A 23,967-nucleotide genomic window follows, 5' to 3' on the forward strand; every position below is an offset into this window, starting at 1 on the left:
GAAGCACCATGCTACAAAACATAATCTTTCCAGACCAAATACAGCTGTGATTCAGAATGCTGAGGATTTTACGAGAGTTGTGAAATATTACACATTCTTTTGTCCAAAGAGGAAATCGAAGAATTCTGGGAGCAGAAAAAAGAAGAATCGTCCAAACAAATTACTCCTGTGAAAGGAATTCAGAACACACATTTTTTGACTCAAAGTGATGGGCGAACTCATATTCCATGCACTTTAAAGAGCAAGAAAGAAGAAATTTTGTTCATTTGGCCAACACCTCAGAAACAGCAGGATAATATTCAGATTCACAACCTGAGAAGGGGGTGTGTTTGTGGCATGTGACTGGTGGATTGCAGAGATTGTAGACACCATTTATGAGTTAAATGAAATTGTAGTGAACTTTATTCTATTATATGGACCAGCTGCTGGATATAGGTTTCCAGCTGAAGGATAGCAATAATGCCATCAGTGCTCACTTCCTGTTCACAATTATTTGAAGATTGGAAGTGCTCCAGTTCCTATTGGTTCGACAGGAGGACATCGCTCTATATCAAAGGAAGATACTGAAGTAGTGGAACACATTTTTAGTTCATTGACTGGCTAATTTCAGTACAAAACAGAGCGCAAAGAAGTTTTATAAATTGTAACATTTAAGTCTTTGGACAATTCACATACATTTTGGAAACATTTAAAATGCTTGAAAAATGAGTCTCTTACTCATCTTTCAAAACTAAAATTTTATTAAATAGGGCTAGGTTTTGTTTTTTATGAGCCTGTTATGTGATAATAAAACAGGTTTTATCTATGGCAAAAATTTCAGTAGTTTATAAAACCTGTTCAGCCTAAAAGTGGAATATCTCCTTTTCAGGGAATGTGTAACTATATGCTACTAATGAACAGAAAAAAAAATAAAAAAATTATGGATTGGTATTTTTGAAAAAAAAAAGATTTCCATAAATTATAAAAAAAAGGCCGGGATGCTATAGTAAAAGAACTTTGACAGATAAGTCCAAATGGAGGATTTCTTTGTAGTCACAGAGGAATTATCTTTCATATAAAAGAACCTCAACAAAATATCTAGAACTGTTCCAGAGATACAGTATTTTAATTTTTTTTCCAAAATTCGCTTCTTCAAAGGCCTGTTAAGAGTCCAATTTTTGCCAGGTACCTTATCTGAGTTTTGAAGGAGACTGGCCTGCAGCTGTTGAGAATGCAGGGTGCAGTGTCTGAAAGTTGTGGTTCATGTTGGCATCAATGACACCTCTTACTTGGGTCTGAGGCCATCTTCAGTTCGTATGGGCTTTGGCAGAAGTGGTGAAGGCATTATAGAAGCTTCCAATTCCACCTGTCTGCTTTGACCCTTGATGTCATCAATATGGTGGAAACGGCTACTTCCAGAATATACAAAATGATGACAATGACGTCAACACACACACACACACACACACACACACACACACACACACACACACACAAACGCAGAAAAAAATGACACAATAACATCTCAGTTCAAAAATAAAATGAAACTAATGGGACAACCACAGAAAATTGGATGTTTAGGACGGAGACAAGCTAAACATACAACACTCAAAAAACACTGCATGATCCCATAACAAATACAACAAAAAAATTAAATTACAACATTTCGCTACACCAGCAAAACCCTGGATCGGACTTTTCCCTTGGCCTCTATAGCACAACTGCAGCTGTCAATAACAAATAACTGACATCAGCAACTCCAATAAGTGGAATCAGACATTTCCCTTGCTCCATATAGCTCAGCCGCAGCTATTTATTTAAAAAATTCAACACCTACAACCGAAAATTGGAACCAAACAAAACCCCAACAACTCAAAAACCCAAAAACTTCATACATTGATACTACATCAATTAAAACACAACCAACCTACCATAAATATACAAATTTTCTGATGAAATTTGGATTTGCCTCGGTGCCAGAGTTGGCCCTATGCTGGTTAGGAAGAGGCCAATTGAGAACCTGCATCCAACCTGTCTGTGTGCTAAACACACTGGACCTGGAGTTATGGTCTGGGATACAGTTTCATATGACAGCAAGAGCACTCTCGTTGTTATCCCACGCACCATGACTTCAAGAGTCTACATCACTCATGGTGATTTGATCTGCTGTGCTGCCATTCATGAACAACATTCAAACAGCATAAAACTGGTTCACATACCACTGTTGTTGCCCACCATGCACTAAGGAATGTCAGCATGTTGCCTTGGCCTTCTCGATCACCTGATCTGTCTCCAATCAATCACATGTGGGACCTCATCGACCGACAACTCCAGTGTGATCCACAAACAGCATTAACTGTCTCTGTCTTGACTAATCGAGTGCAACAATCATGGAACTCCATCCCACAAACTGACACCAAGCACCTGTACAACACAATGCATGCATGTTTGCATGCTTGTATTCAACATTCTGGCAGTTACACTGGTTATTAATATACCAGCATTTCACACTTGCTGTTGCTTATCATGTGCTTAGATTGACCTGTGATCTTGCAAATGTTAATCACTTATATATGTTACCTAGACAAATGTATTCCATACATTGCCCTATATTATTTTTTTCTGTTGCAATTTTGTTTTCCATCAGTCTATGTTCCTTTTCTACATTTATATTTTAAGAGAAATGTATACATGACACACACACTGGATGACATTCATAAAAAGGAAATTTTGTTATGAATAAGTAAGTGAAATGATCCAGATACAGGAATGTGCAACGATTTCCCTGGAGATAGTTCCAGACAATATTGCACTTACTTACTACTTTCTGAAGACAAAGTTATGACCACAGCTATCAAACAGATAAGCACTGCCACAATTTTAAGTTTATGCACTACATTTCAGACAGTGCTCTCAGAGAGAGCATTACCAACATATTATTGCCTCTAATACAGGCAGTATTACTGCAAGAATAGTTCTAGGTGGAATCTTACCTTTTGAGACCCATATTGGCACAGTTTTAATCTGTTAAAAAGTTTCAGAACAGTGCACATACTGCTGCACAGTGGAAGATTCATTTCAGGAACAATCCCCTACTCACTGTTCTGAACATCAAAAACTAAACAAAAGTGGAAAAACATTACTAAACAGTTAAAGGTACAGATGCCTGTTGCCCAGCTGACTTAGTGATTTCCTGGAATATCATAATATACAGGGCAAAAAGGATATCAAAATGGGATATCAACATAAACGTCTACTGAAGATATAAAGGAAACCATTCCTTGACTTATCCATGACATTTGATATATTCACATAGGTATATCAAAGAAATTAATGAATCTTTGCCAACACTGTATGTCACTAACAGGAGATAATTGTACCACTGAAAACATGCAGATCAGAAGTTACACACACAAAGTTTGGTGTACACCAAGGACTTGTAATGGTACCAGTAAATATATTGTTATACTTTTATCTAAACAATAGATAAAAAGGAAATAAAGGTACCATAGTCAGATCACATGACTTTGTTTATAATGGTTATCAATTTTGAGTAACTTAACAAAAACAGATTTATATCTGCCAATAACAGGAAAGGGCTCAACATTACTCAAAACAGTAGGATCTAAATTACACTACATGGTTTTTCAACAATAAACATGAAGCAAACTACATCCAAATAATTTTAGACGTAAGAAGATTGGAAGTGATAGCTTCAGTTCCTTTTCTGGTGGGTGGGAGAGGGTGTCTTGAAGCCCCACTGGTTATTTACTTTCCTGTTCCACTCGCAAATGGAGCAAAAGAGAAACGGCTATATATATGCCTCCCTAAAAGCTCTCATTTCTCTTACCTTGCCTTCTCGCTCCTTAAGCAAGATGTACTTTGGTGGCAGTAGAATCGTTCTACAGTCAGTCACGAATGCCGGTTATCTGAACATTGTCAACAGTTTGATCATACAATGTAAGCTTTCACGGCCGGTATTGTCTTCACTTAAAACTTCCGGGCTGATAGGCCATGGTCGAAGTATAAAACTTGCAGGCTGATAGGTCGTGGTCGAAGTATAAAACTCTCCCCTGGCGTTTCGTCTCTGACTGCGGGAGACGAAACGCCAGGGGAGAGTTTTATACTTTGACCATGGCCTATCAGCCCGGAAGTTTTCAGTGAAGATTGTCAACAGTGTTTCATGAAAAGATCACCACCCTCTGTTTCGGGATTCCCATTTGAGTTCATAGAGCATATCTGTATTACTCAGGTGTTGACTGAACCTACCGGTAACAAATCTAGCAGCATGCCTCCAAACTGATTCAATGCCTTCCTTTTATCTCACCTAGTCAGGATCCCAAACACCTGAGTAGAACTCAGGAAAAGTTCGCATGTGTTTCACATGCACTCTCCTTTGTAGGTGACGTACACGTTCCTAGAGTTCTCCCAATAAACCAAACGCAAACATTCACCTTCCCTAATGTCAAGCTTATGTGATCTTTTCATTTCATACCACTTTGCAAAATCACGCCTAGTCATTTGATCAATGTGGCTCTGTCAAGTAGCTCACCATCAAAACTGTATTTGAATATTACAGGATTGTTTTTCCCACTCATTTATATTGAATTTTATATTAGCTTACATTTTTCTACATTTACAGCAAGCTGCCATTCATCACAGAAAATACAAATTCTATGTCATCCTGTATCCTCCTACAGCCACTCAGTGATGACACTTTCCCATAAATTGCAGTATCGTCAGCAAACAGTCACGGATTGCTGATTAGCCAGGACGTCAAATCATTTACATGCACAAAGAACATGAACAGTCCTACCACACTTCTCTCAGGCATCCTAATGTTACCCTTGGCTGTGACAAACACTTACTGTTGGGGACAAATGTATTGGGTTCTATTACTTAAAAAATCTTCCAGTCACTAACATATCTGAGAACCTAGTCCTTAAGCCCAGACCTTTCTTAACAGTCTGCTATGGGGTACTGAGGTAAATGTTTTCTGGAAATCTAGGAATATGGAATCTGCCTTTTACTCTTCATCCAAAGTTCACAGGCTATGACACGAGAAAAGGGCAAGCTGAATTTTGCATGAGTGATGTTTTCTAAATCCGTGCTGGTTTTAGGACAGAAGCTTCTCGATCTCAAGGAAATCGTTATATTCAGACTTATAATATGCTCAAGAACTCTGCAACTAACTGAGATTACAGATATTGGTCTGTAATTTTGTGGGTCCGTTCTTTTACCCTTCTTGTGCAGGAGTCACCTGTGCTTTTTTTTAAAGTCGCTTTGGACTTTGCATTGGGCAGAAGTTTTGCAATGAATGCAAGCTGAGTAATGGGAAATACTGAAGAGTACTCTCTGTAAAACCTAACTTGTATTCCATCCAGATCTGGAGGCTTATTTGTTTTCAACTCTTTCACTTGCTTCTCAGAACCAGGGATACCTATTTCTATAACCTCCATACGGGAGTCCATGTGATGGTCAAACAATGTTATGCATGTGTGATATTCCTGTGATAAATGATTTTTTTAAATGCCAAATTTAAACTCTCGCTTTCCTTTTGCTGTCTTCTATTGCCACACCTGACGGGTCAACAAATGACTGAACAGAAGTGATTTGACATAGGACCGGAATTTTCACGGGTTTTTAGCAAGATCTTTCACTAATGTCACTGTCAGCTCTTTTTATGGTTTGGTGTCAATTTTCATAGACAAATGCATTTCTACAACTTTTTCTTGTCAACATTTCTGCATTCTTTTTTAACCATGACAGCAACACACACTGTTTTCTCAGCATTTACTGAATTTTGTTACTAAACTAGTTTTTTTCCCATTATTAATCCACTTACTCGACATATACTTCTCCAGGGCACAATTTAGTCAGTTCAAACTTTACCCATAACTTCTCTGTGTTCATCAGCTGGAACTATGCCTTTGTAGATACCTGCAGATCTGCTCTGTCAACATAAAAACTCTCCTAGCTTTCTAGATGGATTTATTAACTTGTGACCATCGCCGCTATCATATCACGATCACAGTCGATAAGGTCATTTGTTTGTAGCTACAAGTATAAAAGTTTTTTCATTGTGTGTGGATTGTCAAATTAGCTGCTCAAGATGGCATCAGAAAATGTGTTCAGGACTACTTCACATGAATGTTTGCCCTACCACTTTCAGTAAATTCACAGATGCCCCAGTCTATACTCAGAAGGTTAAAGAATCCTCCAACTAATACTGAATAATCAGGGTACTTTGTGCTCCAGAGTGTAAACATTTCTTTGAATGATTCTACAACCGTTACACTAGAATCAGGTGGCTGATTAACTGGAGTTCACCAAGGCTGGTTACATGCATCCGTATCACTTCACAGTCAGACTTTGTTTCAATTTTCATGTAATGAGCAAGGACTTCACAAGTACTCTTTTACAAAGAAGCTGCAGTCTCTGTGTAGCGTACCTTCAACATATCGAGGAGAATCCTAGAATTATCCACTACATAACAGAGGTCCAGAGATCTGCAGGTAAGACAATCACATAGTTGCAGGAACCTCTGGTTAAGACTCTCCACTAAGCTGCAAACCAAAGGACTGCAATCATTTATGGGTACTTACAACTATGTAAATTTAAACTCTGCTTGTACCCCATGAACACGACTGGCAAACTTCACCACTGGTCAATGGAAGCGTCCAATTCCAAATGTCTGCTATGAGCTGTGACATAATGGTGTTGTTGGTGTGTGATGTCACTGTGGCGCAGAGTTTTTGAGTTGATTGTGTTTGCAGGTGTCGTGTTGCTGTGTTTGTTGATGCCCTCTGGTAGTGTATGTGTACGTGTATGTGCTGAGTTCAACGTGTCGTACTGGGTTCATTTGAGTTTGGGGTGTGATTGTGCAATTGTGGCTTTCAGTTTAGGTAGTTGGTGCGGTAATGTGGGTTGTGGATGTGTTTCCAGGGTGTTATTACATGTTTCTTTTTTGTTTGTGTGTTTGGCGTTTTTGTTAGGTCTTATTACTTTGGTGTTTGTTGGGTGGAGACATGTCTAATTTGTTTTATTGCTTTTTTGTTAGGTATGGGTATGACCTCCCCCTTGAACAACGGACCTTGCAATTGGTGGGGAGGTTTGCGTGCCTTAGCGATGCAGATAGCCATATTGCAGGTGCAACCACAGTGGAGGGGTATCTGTTGAAACGCCAAACATGTGGTTCCTGAAGAGGGGCAGCAGCCTTTTCAGTAGTTTCAGGGGCAGAGTCTGGATGATAGATTAAACTGGCCTTGTAATTTCAACCTAAACAGCATTGCTGTGCTGGTACTGAGAATGGCTGAAAGCGAGGGGAAACTACAGCCATTTTTTTTTTTTTCAAGGGCATGCAGCTTTACTATATGGTTACATGACAATCGTGTGCTCTTGGCTAAAATATTCCAGAGGTAAAAGAGTCCCTTATTCGGATCTCCGGGCAGGGACTATTCAGGAGTGCATCGTTATCAGGAGAAATAAAAGTGGCATTCTACAGAACAGTGTGTGGAATGTCAAATCCCTTAAAAATGGAAATGGATAGGTTAAAGTTAGATATAATGGGAAATAGTGAAGTTTTGTGGCAGTAGGAACAAAACTTCAGGTCAAATAGGGGTAATGCAGGAGTAGGTTTACTAATGAGTAACAAAATAGGAACACGGATAAGCTACTATGAACAGCATAGTGAAGGCATTATCATAGCTGAGATAGACACGAAGCCCACACCCTCCACAGTAGTACTAGTTTATCTGCCAACTAGCTCCGCAGATGAGGAGAAAATTGAAGAAATGTACGATGGGATATGTGGAATTATTCAGATAGTTAAGGGGCGAAAATTTAAGTCATGGTGGACTAGAATTCAATAGTAGGAAAAGGAAGAGAAGGAAAAGTAGTAGATGAATATGGACTCGGGGGGGAAAGGGATGAAAGAGGAAGCCGCCTGGTAGAATTTTGCACAGAGCATAATTTAATCATAACTAAGCCCTGATAATCATGAGAAAAGGTTGTGTAGATGGAAGAGACCTGGCAGCACTGAAGGGTTTCAGATTAGGAGAATTGTAAGGATGTAGAAGCATATACAACTAAGATTTAGGTAGATACTACGTACAGGAAATTAAAGAGACATTTGGAGAAAAGAGAACCACCTGGATGAATATCAAGAGCCCAGATGGAAAACCAGTCCTAAACAAAGAAGGGAAACCAGAAAGGTGGAAGGAGTATATAGAGGATCTATAGAAGGGTAATGTACATGAGGACAATATTATGGAAATGGAAGAGGACGTAGAGGAATATGAAAAGGGAGATGCATGAAGAATTTGACAGAACACTGAAAGCCTTAAGTCGGAAGAAGGCCCTGGGAGTAGACAACATTACATTTATTTATTTATTTGAGTCGTCAGTCTTCTGACTGGTCTAATGCAGTCCCCCACGAATCACTCTTGTGCCAACCCCATCATCTCAGACTAACACTTGCAATCTACATCCTCAGTTACTTTCTGGATGTTTTCCAATCTCTGTCTTCCTCTACAATTTTTGACCTGTGCATTTCCCTCTAGTGTCATGGAAGTTATTCCCTGATGTTTTAACAAATGTCCTATCATCCTGTCCCTTCCCCTGTTAGTGTTTTCCACATATTCTTTTCCTCTCTGATTCTCGTACTTTCCAACATTCGTCTGTAGCACCACACCTCAAATGCTTTTATTGTCTTCTGTTCCGGTATTCCAACAGTCCATGTTTCACACCCATACAATGCTGTGCTCCAAACATAATTTCTCAGAAATTTCTTCCTTAAATCAAGACATATGTTTGACCCTAGTAAACTTCTCTTAGCAAGGGATGCCCTTTTTGCCAGTGCTAGTGTGCTTTTGGGGTCCTTGCTCCATCCGTCGGTTATTTTGCTGCCTAGGTAGCAGAATTCCTCAACTTCATGACCATCAATGCCAATATTAAGTTTCTCGCTCGTCTCATTTAAGCTATGTTGCTGTTGAAACAGTCTTACTGCTGTCTCTGACATCCTAATTGGGAACGAAAAACAACAGGTCAAAAAGATCATATTCAAAACCATCAGACCATGAATTTGGTGTTGTCTTGCCAACCAAATGAAGACAATAGCTACAGTGGTATGGAGGTTGACATGAGGGAACTAATACGTCCTTTGAGTAACTCCTTCCACCGTCGCTCCACCCCCAATCCGCTGCAGTGGAAAACGAATGGGTTCAGGAAATGTGGAAGATTGAAACTATAGTACAATGGGACTGTATGAACCCCCCTCAGTTATTTGATTCATACTAATAGGGTGTGTAGAGCATGACTAGGACTTCATTCAACATGCATAAACAGGAAGGCACAACAACTCTCAATTGTTTTCGAGAAAATTGAATTTGAAAATTTTAGACTTGCTTATATATGGTGTATGGTCCCACAGCTGAGCAAAGAAGCACGTAGTTTGATAAGTGCAACAGCTCTGGATCAAAACTCATTGTCGGTACTCTTCCCTGCTGGCCCCCCCTCCCCCTCCCCCCCATTCTCACATAACTCTAACTGCAGATACATGTGATATGCCATGAAATTGTGTGATGACAGAGAACCATTTATGAATGTAACGTTTTGTAATAGACACAAAAATTTGAATTTCATTAAAAATCCTGTATGTCACAATAATGCCCATATTTCTATGATCAGTATTGTCCTTATTCATAAGATATAATACCTGTCACAAATGTAGATACAATAATATAAATAAAATGTTTATACTGATTTGATTCAAAGTTTTTGTGCTTCCTTTTTTTAATTTCCAATCCCCATATGAATTTTTTTCTCCTTTTTATGGTTAAAGATGTGAAAATAATTAAGTATGAATTAACTATTGATAATTTGCACAGTCATAAACTATTGCTAGAATTATATGGGAATGGAAAAAATAGGCGGCAGCAGGGAGTCCAATCTAAAGCCCTCATGCATTTAAAACTAAGCGCATACCTGCTCAGCTATAAACTACTTGAATATAAGCAAAGTATATAAGTAGTCGTAAAATTTTCGAACTTGATTTTCTCAGAAATGGTTTAGAGCTGTGTCTTCCTGTGTACATATGTTGAGGTCCTAAGCATGCTCTACACACCCTGTCAATTTAAATCAAATTGGCAAGGGAAAGTTTGTACGGTCCCCTTGTCAGTGCCTCCAGTACGCGGATTTTGAGTTGTCTTAAGCCCCTTAGCTGTATTGCTGCATTCTCCACGAAAAGTATGACCTAAGTGGAGAGAGAACTAAAGGATATATGACTGTTTTCATAAATAACACATATCACTCCTCGCCTTTTCTGTACAAGCAGTCACTGTCTCAGTGTGTAGGTTGACAGTATGTGCACTCTACTTGCCCTCACTTGAGGTTCTAGATGAAGAGGCTCTCACTGAACTCCTTGCTCATCTCTTCCACCCTTACTTCCATGTGGAGATTTTAACGCATTTAATGTACTTTGGGACACTGCAATCACATGCTCCAGGGGTAGAGCCATTTAAGGCCTATTAATGCCATCACACAGGTCTGTTCAATAAGGGGGAAGAGCACACACTTCATTACTGCAATAGGATTGTTAACTGTTATCAATCTCTGGGTGTGCAGTCAAGCCTTCGCAAGCATTGCAGTGACTTGCACTCAAGTGATCACTTCTCAGTCTGAACTGAAAATGCCATGATGGCTGTACAGTAAGGCAAACTGGATGCTGTGCAGCCAACTTTCTATATTTGAATTCTATGGCACTGTCTAAGAATGGGTGAATCATATTGTCAATACAATCCACCATGCTGCTGAAGTATCCATTCCACAATCCAAAGGACAACTAAAATCTCCCTTGCCTTGGTAGAGTGACAAATGCTGCTACACAGTCAGAGACAGGCAGAAAGTTTGGTGTAGGTTTAAGTGCCTGTCAGCTGCAGAAAAGCTGCACAGTCTTTCAGATAACAAGTGTGAAAATCACTAAATTATTAGATGAAACAAGAAGAGTTTGTGGCACCAAGTCCTGAACACCATAAACTGTTCCACCAAAAGTATAGTTGTATAGGTGCCCATCGGGAGAACTTCTGGAAGAGATGGTACATACCCAGTGGCTGCTGTAATGTGGAACAAAGTCTTCAGAGCAGCCTGTGGGGCATTTCCCAGATAGTGGTGAGATATTTTGCCAGAGTTAACTGCCACTACCAATCAGAATCAGCCACACGGTCTGAGGCGTCTTGCCAAGGTTTGCTCGGCTCCCCTGGTAAGAGGTTCGAGTCCTCCCTCAGGTGTGGGGGTGTGTGTTGTCCTTAGCGTAATTTAGTTAAGTTAGATTAAGTTGTGTGTAAGCCTAGGAACTGATGACCTCAGCAGTTCGGTCCCATAGTAGCTTACGCACCACCATCACCACCACCACAAGTCAGAATCCAGCTATCTGATGCTGAGTAGCCACTTAGAGGGATCGTTTGGACTTCATTCTCACCAATCTTTGATAATACAACTGCCCCTTGTTTGTAAGGAACCTGGATGTTGCATTATCTGCAACTGATGCTGCATCACCTGGTCACAATAGGGTCCGCTATAGCTTCTTACAGCACCTCATAGGACGAAGCAAAGAAATCCTCCTTGCCCTTTTTCACCCTATTTGGATGTAAGGTCACTTTCCCAACTTGCTCTTTCAACTTGCAGATAGGGGCCGTTTTAATTCCAGTCTTAAAACATGCAGAGGACCGTACTTTCCCAAGTAGGTATCACATGGTTGCCCTCACTGGCTGTGTGGGAAAGACCTCAGAGCAAATGATCAGTGATGCTTGTCTGGATCTTAGAATCCAGACAGCTTTTTAATAACTTTCAGTGTGGCTCAGGAGATATCATTCTCTCTCAGATAACTTAGTCCTCCTGGAAGCAACTATACAACAGGCTTTCCTGTACCGGCATCACTTAATATATTTTTTGACATCAAGAAGGGCTTGGATACTACTTGGAAGCACAATAACCTCAAACAGATCCATGAGTGGGGTGTCTTCCCATCTTTATGTGCCCCTTTCTCTCAACACATTTTTTGAAATACTGAGTTGTTAACATCCTCTGTAATCACTTTGGACAAAATTATGGTGTTCCCCAAGATAGTGTTTTAAGGGTGACTATCTTTGCTATGTCTCGTAATAATATACAGTCAACAATAAAAAGTTATCTAGTGCTCTGTGTGTATGGAGGACTTCTTCATCTTTTGTTCTGTCCATTTTAGCCATTCACGTTCTGCTTTTAACTTTCCACATTTGCGGGTGAGGGACACTGTTCTTGATTTTAAAAAAGAGTTTGAGGTTTCTAGTCACGTATTTGATTTTAAACTTACCTCATTGCCACACCTAGCAACCTGAAGCACAGTCTCTAAAAGCTATCAGTATTTTAAAATGTGTTAACCATAAGTTGTAGGGAGCAGACCGAACATGGCTTGCTTATGAGTGCACGTTGGATGGGTCTGCAAGACCTTCCTACTTAAAAAAAAAACAGTTGGCCTAGGTGCACCATGAAGGATTTAGGTTGGCTGCCAGGCCTTAGAACCAGCTATGTGAGCAGCCTCTCTGATGATGCTGGTGAACCACCGCTTAACTTCAGGCAGCGACTCCGCATGGTGTGACAATATCCACATCACAGTCATCCACATACCATACAGTTGCTTGCCCACCAATCAGAATACTTTAATAATAGACAATGAGCAATGAGACCATGTGGGATGTATGGGAAAGACTGCCATTTGGAGATGAGTGTGACTGATTTTAAAGTTTTACTTCAGGCTTGGAATAGATCTCTACTGTGGCTCCTGAAGTGGCTGAGAATTATTTTAGATTTTACTAATTGTAAGAAAGATCACATTACAGATATATCCTTTAAATCTACTTTATCTACTGTTTTCAAAAGGCATTACAGTTTTGAAGTAGTGTGCACTAATAGTTCAGTGGGGGGGGGGGGGGGGGGGGAGACTTCCGAGGCTATTCAGTAATGTTACCTGACTGTGTGTTCAGGACTCGCCACGAAAATGAATACACTGTATTTACTGCAGGACTCCCTTGATGCTGAAGGCACTGGAGCAGATGAGTTTCTTGTTTTCTCCCCTTAGTGCTCCACAAGCATTGCAACAAATGTAACTAGTAGAGAAAATGATATAAACAATACAGGACAAACTACTCCTTCTTTAGCAGAAGTGAGGGAAGTGCTGGATACCAGGGGCATTGGGAGAAGTTTGTGAAATGAGCAAGCAGCCAGGAGTGAACATGACATGAAACAGTGTCCATTCCCCTGCATGCTGTCATTTTGTTGTTGAGTAAGAGAGTCTTACAACTATGGCAGGAGGAGTGCCTGATCACGAGGTACTGTAAACTGTGGCTGGTGAAGCCAACTACCTGGCCATTGCATACCTCATACTGGTGTCTCCATTGGGATGAAGTAACCCTAACCTGTATCTAAATAGGGCCCTGGCCCCCAGCAGCTCTGTCCCCTGACACATGGCTTCATTACTCTAATGAGTGGAGCGCACCCTCCCTCTGCCCCTCCCCTGCTCCCCATTTGTGATGCCTGTGACACACAACTCCTCATACACCACATTTTAACCAAGTGCATATATTGTGATGGGAGGGCAGAAGTGAGTTTAGGTGGAGATATGCCCTCTATTGTAAGTATGATGAGACAAGTGTGGTAACGCTTTTAAAAACCTGTGTGGTGTCTGGACACCAGCCTAACCTTCCAGACTGAAGGTATCTGAAGTACTATATTAATTATTTCTGCTGCTTTTACTTTTTTTATTGTAAGTTTTGGAACAGACAGTGTGTTTGATTTGTGTGTGTGTGTGTGTGTGTGTGATTTTTAGCAGTCTTATTTTTTTAAATGCGTTTGAAGTTTTATTATTCTGCCATTTTTATCTACTCTTTTGTCATAAAATTTTAGTACAGGTGCTAAAAGCTTTGCTTTTGTGTATGCTTTTGCTATCCACTGTTCAGTGGCATATTCTGGCAAATCCATGCCTCATCACAAGTCCTTGTTTAAAAGAAATAATATTCCTTCATACACAAAGTGATTTCAAGGTCATTGAGATTTCTTTCCTAACCTTCCTTTGTGCCTCACTAAGGGAATTGGACCATGCGTAGTCAGTGTGAGAATAATGTGAGCTATCCCTGCACTTTACTCATCGCCAATGAAGTCTCAAGAACAGCTAAATGCTGTGTACCTCCACAGGCTTCCAAACTGCTATGATGCCATCATTAGTAATGTTTTAATGTGGTTGAGGTTCATAAGGTTTGTTTCCAACAGCGTCATAACCACTGCAAAATGTTTGGTCCAGTCCAGACAATTGTGTTCCAGTCAGTATGGCATGTGCAAACATTCTTTACACTCTGGCCAAAGTATTTTGAGGTTTGTAGCTTTAACTGGTCCGCTGCTCTTGGTCTTGCAGTAGTGTTCTCACTTCCTGAGCACGGGGTCCGGGGTTCGATTCCCGGCGGGGTCAGTTGTTTTCCCTATCTTGAGATGACTGGGTGTTGTGTCGTCATCATCATCATCATTCATCCCCATTATGGTCAGAGGAAGGCAATGGTAAACCACCTCCACTAGGATCTTGCCTAGTACGGCAGTGCGGGTCTCCCGCATCGTACCCCTACGCTCTGTCATCGAGTATGGGACTTCATCGTCATCAGCTTTAACTGAGAGTAAAACAAATAATGCATTGCTAAATGGAGGGATGTAAATTGCCACACTCAATTTAGTTACTGACGATAAAACATCTGCTGGTGTACACCAAAAATGCTTGGCCAATTCCAGGTAACTGCTCTCATCTTAAGAACCACATATTTCTGATGTCTCTTTCCATGACCAAGTCATGCAAGTTCTTTTGAATTGTTCCTGTTGGTGACTTTTCTAGATTACGTAGCATCTTTAAAAGTGTGAAGGGCACAGAAACTGTACTAACTGTACTTATTGCTAAGTAATGTCTTTTGTATTAGCCAAACTGTACTCTAATTGTATTGCTAGCCTGTCACATTGGGCAATGTTAAATACATTGTTAGATAAGGATATGAAACTGGTGCTGACATTTGTGTACACAACTAGACCCACGTTAAAATCATGGACATTCCAATATGAAAGCAATAACCAAAAGTAAAGAAAGGCAACCACAGGTTGTTGCTGATTGATGCATGGTGCATAAACACTTGATTGTGGCCACATATCAAACAGTTTAAGTTGAGTGGTTGCCTTTCCTCATTATTGTGTGTTGAACCAAACCCCTTACTTGGTCACCAAATTGCCATGGCCTCACAAAGTGAAAATTTTTCGTACTGATCATGGTTGTGATAACCGATAATATTATTCACATTATGAAAAATGGTTCATATATTTAATTAAGGTAACCAGAATTAATGTTATTAGTTGTGTAATGAGCGTATTGCTTCATGTAAAGTATAATTGACGATTCCAAAGAAGTGTAGTGGGTTGTGTGGTAATTATTGGGCTTTTTACTGTACCTTATTGAAGTTTTTGTAACTGTGTTGATATTGTTCTTGCAGTTCTGCAGTCTGCTGTACCAAGGGATATTCATACATCTTCGGTGCTCAAACAAAAGAAAGACTATTATGAAATCTTAGGTGTTCCTCGAAATGCATCAGCAAGGGAAATTAAAGCAGCATATTACAAATTAGCAAAACGGTACCATCCAGATACGAACAAAACTGATCCTGATGCAGGAAAAAAATTCCAAGAGGTATCAGAGGCATATGAGGTAAGACAGTAAGTCACCATTATTTTTTAACAGATCTACTTATGATTGGCAATGATGACTTTTTAAATTAATGTGACTTTACTGTAAATCACTTTGTTCATTAACTGGTTCCATGTAACTCTTGTCTTTCATCATTTATTTATTCCTAAAGAAAATAACCTAACCAAGAATGTTTCAAATATTATACAAATCAAATGTCTCCATGCTAAAGCTGTTTGATGGATACCATTTTTTGCCATAACCTAAGGATGGCATTAATAGGTTACATTTTGGCAAAGAACAAAGAAACTAAGATTATAGTAAATTAAAATTATTTGAATTGTGATGTTTTTTGCTGTGTGATAACTGCTCCATTAAATTTGGGTCTGCAGCGACATACACTATATTTTTTCTTCTAATATTTGGCCATGTAGTCTGCCTTACAGCAGTCTTTGGAGACTGAAGCTACAGCACTTTTGTTCCATTGTTTTAAATCACAGACACGCAAGACCAGAGGTTGGTGGCAAAGAGTATGCAAAAACTAAACCTGAGGCTGCACAGTTGATCCATCCTGGGATGTCATTGTATCATTATTAGCAGTACTTTAATGATATCTTTATGAGTTTATTAAAGAAAGTACCAGGTTCCTTGATTTTTCAGGGTTGAAACTGCTGTCTCTGCTAGTTAAATTGTTTATCAAACAAATTTCAGCTGTTTCTTTCACTATGAAAATGAAATTAACTCGGCACTGAAATTTAGTCATTACCATACGCTTAGGGTGACTGGTGTTTGTGCAGTGCTCTGCCACAGCCAATTTATTTGGCTGTATGAGCTGGGTGTACCTATGTTGTTCCATGCATCATACATACACTCTGGGTCATCCACCCAGTGAATGAAAGGCCACACTTACAGGGGACCTTGTAAACCACAGCCTTTCATAGTCTTAAGTCATCCTTGATGGAACCCAAAAATGCTACTGTCTTCAGTGGAAGGCAAAAAGTCACTTTGTGTGTTTGGTGAGACTCTAAACCTATTTTTAGTGACACATTCCCCCCCCCCCCCTCCCCCCCCTTCTCTCTCTCTCTCTCTCTCTCTCTCTCTCTCTCTCTCTGACTTCTTATTCCATATGTTCACCTCAGGCTTCAACTTTGTTAAGACTTTTGTGGCATCAACATATGTTTTATTTAATAATGAATTTTGTCGCCCTTGGTGGCTATTTGGTTTATGGAGGAGGACTTTGAGGGAAACACACAGTATTTTGGAGATTGTTGATGATATGTTTGTATCGAGGGGCATGAAAGGGAAGCAGTGGTTGGGAAAGGAGTGAGACAGGGTTGTAGCCTCTCCCCGATGTTATTCAATCTGTATATTGAGCAAGCAGTAAAGGAAACAAAAGAAAAATTCGGAGTAGGTATTAAAATTCATGGAGAAGAAGTAAAAACTTTGAGGTTCGCCGATGACATTGTAATTCTGTCAGAGACAGCAAAGGACTTGGAAGAGCAGTTGAACGGAATGGACAGTGTCTTGAAAGGAGGATATAAGATGAACATCAACAAAAGCAAAACGAGGATAATGGAATGTAGTCAAATTAAGTCGGGTGATGCTGAGGGAATTAGATTAGGAAATGAGAAACTTAAAGTAGTAAAGGAGTTTTGCTATTTAGGGAGTAAAATAACCGATGATGGTCGAAGTAGAGAGGATATAAAATGTAGACTGGCAATGGCAAGGAAAGCGTTTCTCAAGAAGAGAAATTTGTTAACATCGAATATAGATTTAGGTGTCAGGAAGTCGTTTCTGAAAGTATTTGTATGGAGTGTAGCCATGTATGGAAGTGAGACATGGACGATAACTAGTTTGGACAAGAAGAGAATAGAAGCTTTTGAAATGTGGTGCTACAGAAGAATGCTGAAGATAAGGTGGGTAGATCACGTAACTAATGAGGAGGTATTGAATAGGATTGGGGAGAAGAGAAGTTTGTGGCACAACTTGACTAGAAGAAGGGATCGGTTGGTAGGACATGTTCTGAGGCATCGAGGGATCACAAATTTAGCATTGGAGGGCAGCGTGGAGGGTAAAAATCGTAGAGGGAGACCAAGAGATCAATACACTAAGCAGATTCAGAAGGATGTAGGTTGCAGTAGGTACTGGGAGATGAAGAAGCTTCCACAGGATAGAGTAGCATGGAGAGCTGCATCAAACCAGTCTCAGGACTGAAGACCACAACAACAACAATGTTTGTATTGCGGCCCCTTGTAAGAGTAAGTTAAAAGAATTTTTAAACCATCTAAATTCAGTTCATGAAAAAATTCAATTTGCAGTGGGTATCAAAAAAAGGAGGGAGTCTTCCATTTCTGAAAGTTTGGTTCATCGCAAAGTTGATGGTGCCTTGGAACATGCAGCTTATCGGAAGCCAACTTGTGCAGACTTATATTTACATGTAAATAGGTACCACTACCCTTAGTAGATGATGAGTGTCCTCAGAACTTTGATTCACAGAGCCCGTAACATTGCTGATGAGAGCAGACTGCAGGATGAGAGTCTACACTTAAAAAGAGTTTTTGAAGCAAGTGCAGATCTGTAACACACCATGAATAAGGCGGATGCAGGAAACTAGGAACAAGACATAGAGTTAAATCCATGGCTTTGCTGCCGTATATGGGAAACCATTAAAAATTAACAAGTTTCCCTGCGAATGTGGGCTTTCTTACATAGGGCGAACAACTTGTACAGTCCATGCAAGACGCATAGAGCATGGTAGGTACTGCCAGCTCTTACGGCCCAGTAAATTGGCTGTGGCAGAGCACTGCATTGATGCTGGTCACTCTGTTAGGTAAGAACATTTCAAAATTCTAATGTTGGCTTCATCTGAGGTGCTCTTTCTCTTTCAGCTAATAAAATCAGTGTTAAAATTTTTGGTCAGAACAGCAGAGGGCTGGACAAATGTGCAACATAGAAGACATTTTGGCTGAAACACATGTCTAAGGGGTGTTTATATATTGTTCCATTTATCACCCTTTGGCCAATTTAGCTGTAGAATTTTTAGGATTTTTCTGAGTTTTCTAGCAATTGATGAGAATTTCAAAACAGGGCAACATGTGTAAATAAAATTAATAAAATAAGATGGTTAAGTAACCAAAGACAAGTATTTGTTATTAAGATTGAGCAAATGTTATTTTACTAAACGAAACTGAATTCACCCGAAAATGGTGGCATCACAATAAAAGAAATAAGACAAAGAGTTTTTACAAGAGTAGCCTATCAGGAATGTTCATATAAGTGTAGTAAAGATAGCAGTACATTATATCTGATCAAAGTAAGCTCTTATACAAAGCATCCATCACAAGTGGTGACTCAGTTTCGAAGTCCAGAAGCACCTTAACTTCATGAGAATTGGAAAGTAAAGATCATTAATTAATTCTGTAGTAATTGAAAAGCATTAATACAACTGTCCAAAAATGTCTATTTAGTTTCTCATCAGTGCTTATAGTTCATGAGAAATTAATTTAAGCAGGCTTTAGTTCACTGCAGCACATTGACACACTGCAAAATGTAATGCTTCAGTGTCAAACATCCATCAAAAATTAAAGCTCTGACAGTCTGTGAAGAGCTATCTGCCACAAATGATGAATCAGAAGAGTTCAACACATAGTCTAAAATTTGAAGTCTTTCACACTCTGTGGCTAATACACTGCACAAAATCTCTCAGGAGCACTGGTTATTCTGAAGTCACCACCAAGACTGTTACCATGAGTGAGGCTCTAAATAAGCAATTGAAACTAATTTGACAAAGAATTTAATGAAAGGAGATACAAATTTCGACCTGGATAAATCTAGGCCTCCTGCACTTTCTTTAATAAACTCGCAGAGACATTGCTACAATGTAGCTAATAATACTTTTATTTGCGCAGCTGCCAGTGGCTCACGCCCATGTGCAGAGCTGAAGTCACTTTTGAGCAGTGCCGTCTCCTGCTTCTGGCTACTTGGAGTGTGGTTGTTAGCTGTTTATATGCAGTGAACGCAAGCTGTCAGAATCTACTAGAAAATATTTTTCTGGCACCCCAAGATGCTAGATTTGCGCATGTGTAGAGCTGTCAGAGCTAGAATCTCCACATGACATGTGTTTACATTTCATGATACTGGTGTTCTCTATTTTTACTTCTTGTACAGTTCTCACAACAAATAAAACAAAATGGATTTCAATGACTGGGAGTTATCGAGTGAATTAAAATACATTAAAGTAATTGTGGAAGGCTGAAATAATAGAGGGTGTCCCACTCAAACCTCCCTGATTTCAAAGACCCAAGGAAAAGAAAAAAACACAGTAGATACGACAATGGAAAATGCACCACATTGTAGAGCATCTCAAAGAATTTATTTATCACCAATACACCTCTACATGTGAACCGTTTGTAGCACGAAGAATATCGAGTCTATATTCAATTTCTTGCCAAGTTCTTTGTAACATTTCCTCTGTTACTGTTGCAATCGCATTAGTGATACAATGTCGAAATGTAGGAATATTGTTCACTTTGGTCACGTACATGTGGTCCTCATGAATCCCCACATGAAGAAATCAAGGGGCGTAATGTCGGGTGAGTGTCATGGCCAGGCAATGGGCCATCTGCGTCTGATCCCATGATTGGGAAATTTCCTATCTAGGAACTTTCAAACAGACGTTGACCAATGACGTGGAGCTCCATCTTGTTGAAAAATGATTTTGGGTTGCAAGTCTTGTATTTGAGGGTACACAAACTGCTCCAATATGTCCAGATACACTGACCCATTTACTGTTTGTTCCGTAAAGAAGAACAGTCCAACAATCCTGTCGTGCATTAGCCTACACCAGAAGTTTAGTTCAGGGCTATCACGAACATGTTCAAAGACAACATGCAGATTTTGCAAACCCCCAATCCAAACATTATGCCTATTAACCCTTCCTGATAGATGAAAGGTTGCCCCATTTGAGAATAAACATCTTTCCAGGAAGCTGGCATCCATATCAATATGCTGCAGCATATCCGCAGCAAATTGTTGTCAGCGTGGTTTGTCGTTCGGTGTCAGATGTTGCAGACTTTGTACTTTGTAAGCACACATACAAAGACGCTGGTGAACTACACAATGCAATGTTGATCAAGGTACATCAAGTTGCCTAGATGCTTGACGAATTGTCTTATGTGGGCTTCCAAGAAACGTTTGTCTGATGTCCTCCACTGCCTCCTGTGAAACTCCGTAACATGCACCACCAGAATGTTTCAGAACACTCCCTATTGCCAGAAACTTCCTTTACCATTCCTTAATTGTTTTCACACCAGGTGGATCACATTCATACACACAACAATAATTTCTTTGCACAGAAATTTGCAATTTTGTTTCTGCAAATCACACTACTGCTAGTGGGCACTCCTGTGGAGTTGCCATTTTCAGTTCTTGCGACCATGCTGCACCCTGGTGACATTACTTGGCACTTCTGATGGGGGAATATAAATTCTATGAGATGCTCTACAATGTGGTGCATTTTTCACTGTCATATCTACTGTGGTTTTTCCTCCTGGGTCCTTGAAATTGGGAGATTTAAGTGGGACACCCTGTATGTTATTAGTTTGTTTCTAATTTGCTTTTATTTACACGTTATTAGCAGCGTTAATCCTCTTGCAGAACATTGAGGTCTCTCTCTCTCTCTCTCTCTCTCTCTCTCTTTATCAAAACATACATTTTGACATCTGTCAGGTACCTTTTCTAGGCTTTGCGCGATTTCTTCTTTAAATTTATAGAATGTCATCCCTTGGTAAATTGTAGACTGAGAGAATACTGTGTTTTATCATTGTAATACATTTTCCTTTGTTGACACATATTATATTTTGTGAAAACTTATTTTACAGCCTTACATGCCTCACTTTTATCTTGAAATAAATATTTAATGAGATAGATAAAAAATCTATTCACCAAGCGATGGCAGAAGACACACATAAAAGATGGTTGTAATTGGCAGGGTTTTGGGGCCAGTGGCTCCTTCTTCAGGCAGAAGGGCTGAAGGGGAAGGAAAAGGACTAGAGAGGTCTAGGAAAAGGGGTAGATTTCGGGAAAGTCACCCAGAACTGCAGGTCGCGGTGGACTTACCGTACGGGGTGAGGAGGAGAGTCTTTCCTTCTCATCCTGTATGGTAAGTCTTCTCTGACCCACAGTTCAGTTAAGCATGGCTTTTCTTAGTACCGGTATGCAGATTGTAACACTGAAACTGACAAACACTGCAATTTAGTTTGGAATGATGGAATACATAGGGCATAAAAATAAATTTGGGCTTGACAAGTAGTGCTACAGGTGGATGAGTGAGGGAATTCCAAGCAGAAGTGGGGGCAAGAAGTGTTTGAGCAGCACAGACACCAGGCAAGCATAGGGTTCATACGTCGTCATACCTGTGCACATGCAGTAACACTTATTTTTTGGCACTTGAAAGGAGCTTTATGGCAGCTACTCAAACAAACATGATACTTCATCATCACAGGATGTATTGACCATGTAACCGAAGATTCAATTGATGCACACTCTTTGCCATTGGTCAGCCCCTTTGGCACTTCAGTACCTGTGGTTTGAAACAAGTGCTGTAACTTCAGTCTGTCAGCTTGTTCTAAAGATTACCGAAAGGTGTCTGGCCGAAAAATTAGAAGAAATAAAGAACTCCAAAAGAGATAATGGACTGCAATCCCAAAATGTATGGTAGGGATGGAAGAGGAGTTTGTCAAAGTTTTAAGCAACTTGGTGAGAAATGGCCAGGTTTTATCTACAGATACTGAAGAGCTAAGAAGTGGGAAATAGTACTTCATTGCTATTTAGCAGGGTAAGTAGACGAAAATTTGCCATGTATAAAGCAATCACAAGATAGGAGAAAGATAAACAAAAACAGGAGAAAGATAAACAAAAACAAAAACCGGACAAGTATGAGTAGTGATTTCTCAGGCACAATGGCCTGGTGCAGGTCTTTCTATTGGATGGCACTTCGGCGACTTGTGTGCCCCCGACCCATCCCAGTGGCTGGGGAAAGGGGACCTACAGTCTTTCCGAATATTGAAATATGTGAAATAGTTGGTCAGATCTTGCATTGACTTAGAAGTTTAACTTTTTTACACTACCAAGGGACCATAGACCTTAGTGTTTGACATGAATTTCTACTTGATATCTATCTTTTTCTGGGAAAAAGGGGTGACAACAAATGGACAAACAGATGGGCAACAAATGGCCAAATATGTCATACTTCAGGGATTTTCATGTATCACTGTATTATTTACTCTAAAGGACAATTTTAAAAATCTTGAAGCTGTGGAATAATTCTGTTCTCGACATTCTGGAATATTGAGGATTAGCCTACGTTAGCATAAATTTAGGTGAAACAATATTTTCTTTCCCCACTCCCTGTCTCCTAGGTCTGCACAGTGGTATCAGTCTCTCCACCATTCCATAACCACAAAATTTTATGATTGGTTCTTTCCGAACACTCATTAATGTATACAATCAGCTCAGATCATTTTTAGATTGTTTTGGTGAATATATGGAAGAAGTTATTTGGTAATCTCGTTGCTCAATATAATGACCTGCATAATTAATTTTCATTTGTTAAGTTTATGGTATTCTTAGAAGATCCTTGGAAAAGAGTGAGACGGGGGGGTGGGGTGGGGGGGGGGGGGGGGGGAGGAAGAGAGGTCACTGAGTTTTGAAGCAAAGTTTGAGGTTTTTTAGCAATATTGTAAAGTGCATGTCTGCAGTATCATGCAGTTCTTACAAAAATAAAAAAATCATCATTTATCAATGAACTGTTACATTACTGTAGCACAGACATGCACTTAACTAGAACATGTAAGAAATTTGCAGCTGGTCGTGTTACATTAAACACTGAAACATACTGTACAAAATAGTTTCATTAAAGTCTGACTGGCATTTTGTTTTCTGCACTGAAATCATGAGTATTTAAATATGGACCCATTAGGGGCTGAAAATATTAACTGTCTTGCTATTGACAGTGATTGGACTTGACATAAACACAAGGCATTGTTATTAAGTAGTTCAGTACACCTAGAGCACAATGAGGGATGAACCACTGTGTTTCGGTTTGCAGCTTTATATTGGAGAGGTTTCAGATTTACTCTTGGTTTAATGCAGTGGTTGCCAGTGTGTGCAGGTAAACACAACCACCCCGGTGAAAATTTTTTTTCTACATGTTTTTGTTTTTATGCCTTCCTTTTTCCACATTTGCA

General features: G+C 39.7%; 1 protein-coding gene across 2 annotated transcripts in view; it reads left to right on the plus strand.

The window, feature by feature from the left end:
• LOC126175182 (protein tumorous imaginal discs, mitochondrial-like) overlaps positions 1–23,967 on the plus strand; it is a 113,280-nt gene that overhangs the window by 5,470 nt on the left and 83,843 nt on the right. For both annotated transcript variants that reach the window (XM_049921772.1, XM_049921774.1), the window contains exon 2: positions 15,531–15,742. In XM_049921772.1, the coding sequence (XP_049777729.1) occupies positions 15,531–15,742 (212 nt within the window). The remainder of the gene's footprint in view (positions 1–15,530; positions 15,743–23,967) is intronic.

The sequence above is a fragment of the Schistocerca cancellata genome, chromosome 3, assembly GCF_023864275.1.
Source record: "Schistocerca cancellata isolate TAMUIC-IGC-003103 chromosome 3, iqSchCanc2.1, whole genome shotgun sequence".
NCBI lineage: Eukaryota > Metazoa > Arthropoda > Insecta > Orthoptera > Acrididae > Schistocerca > Schistocerca cancellata.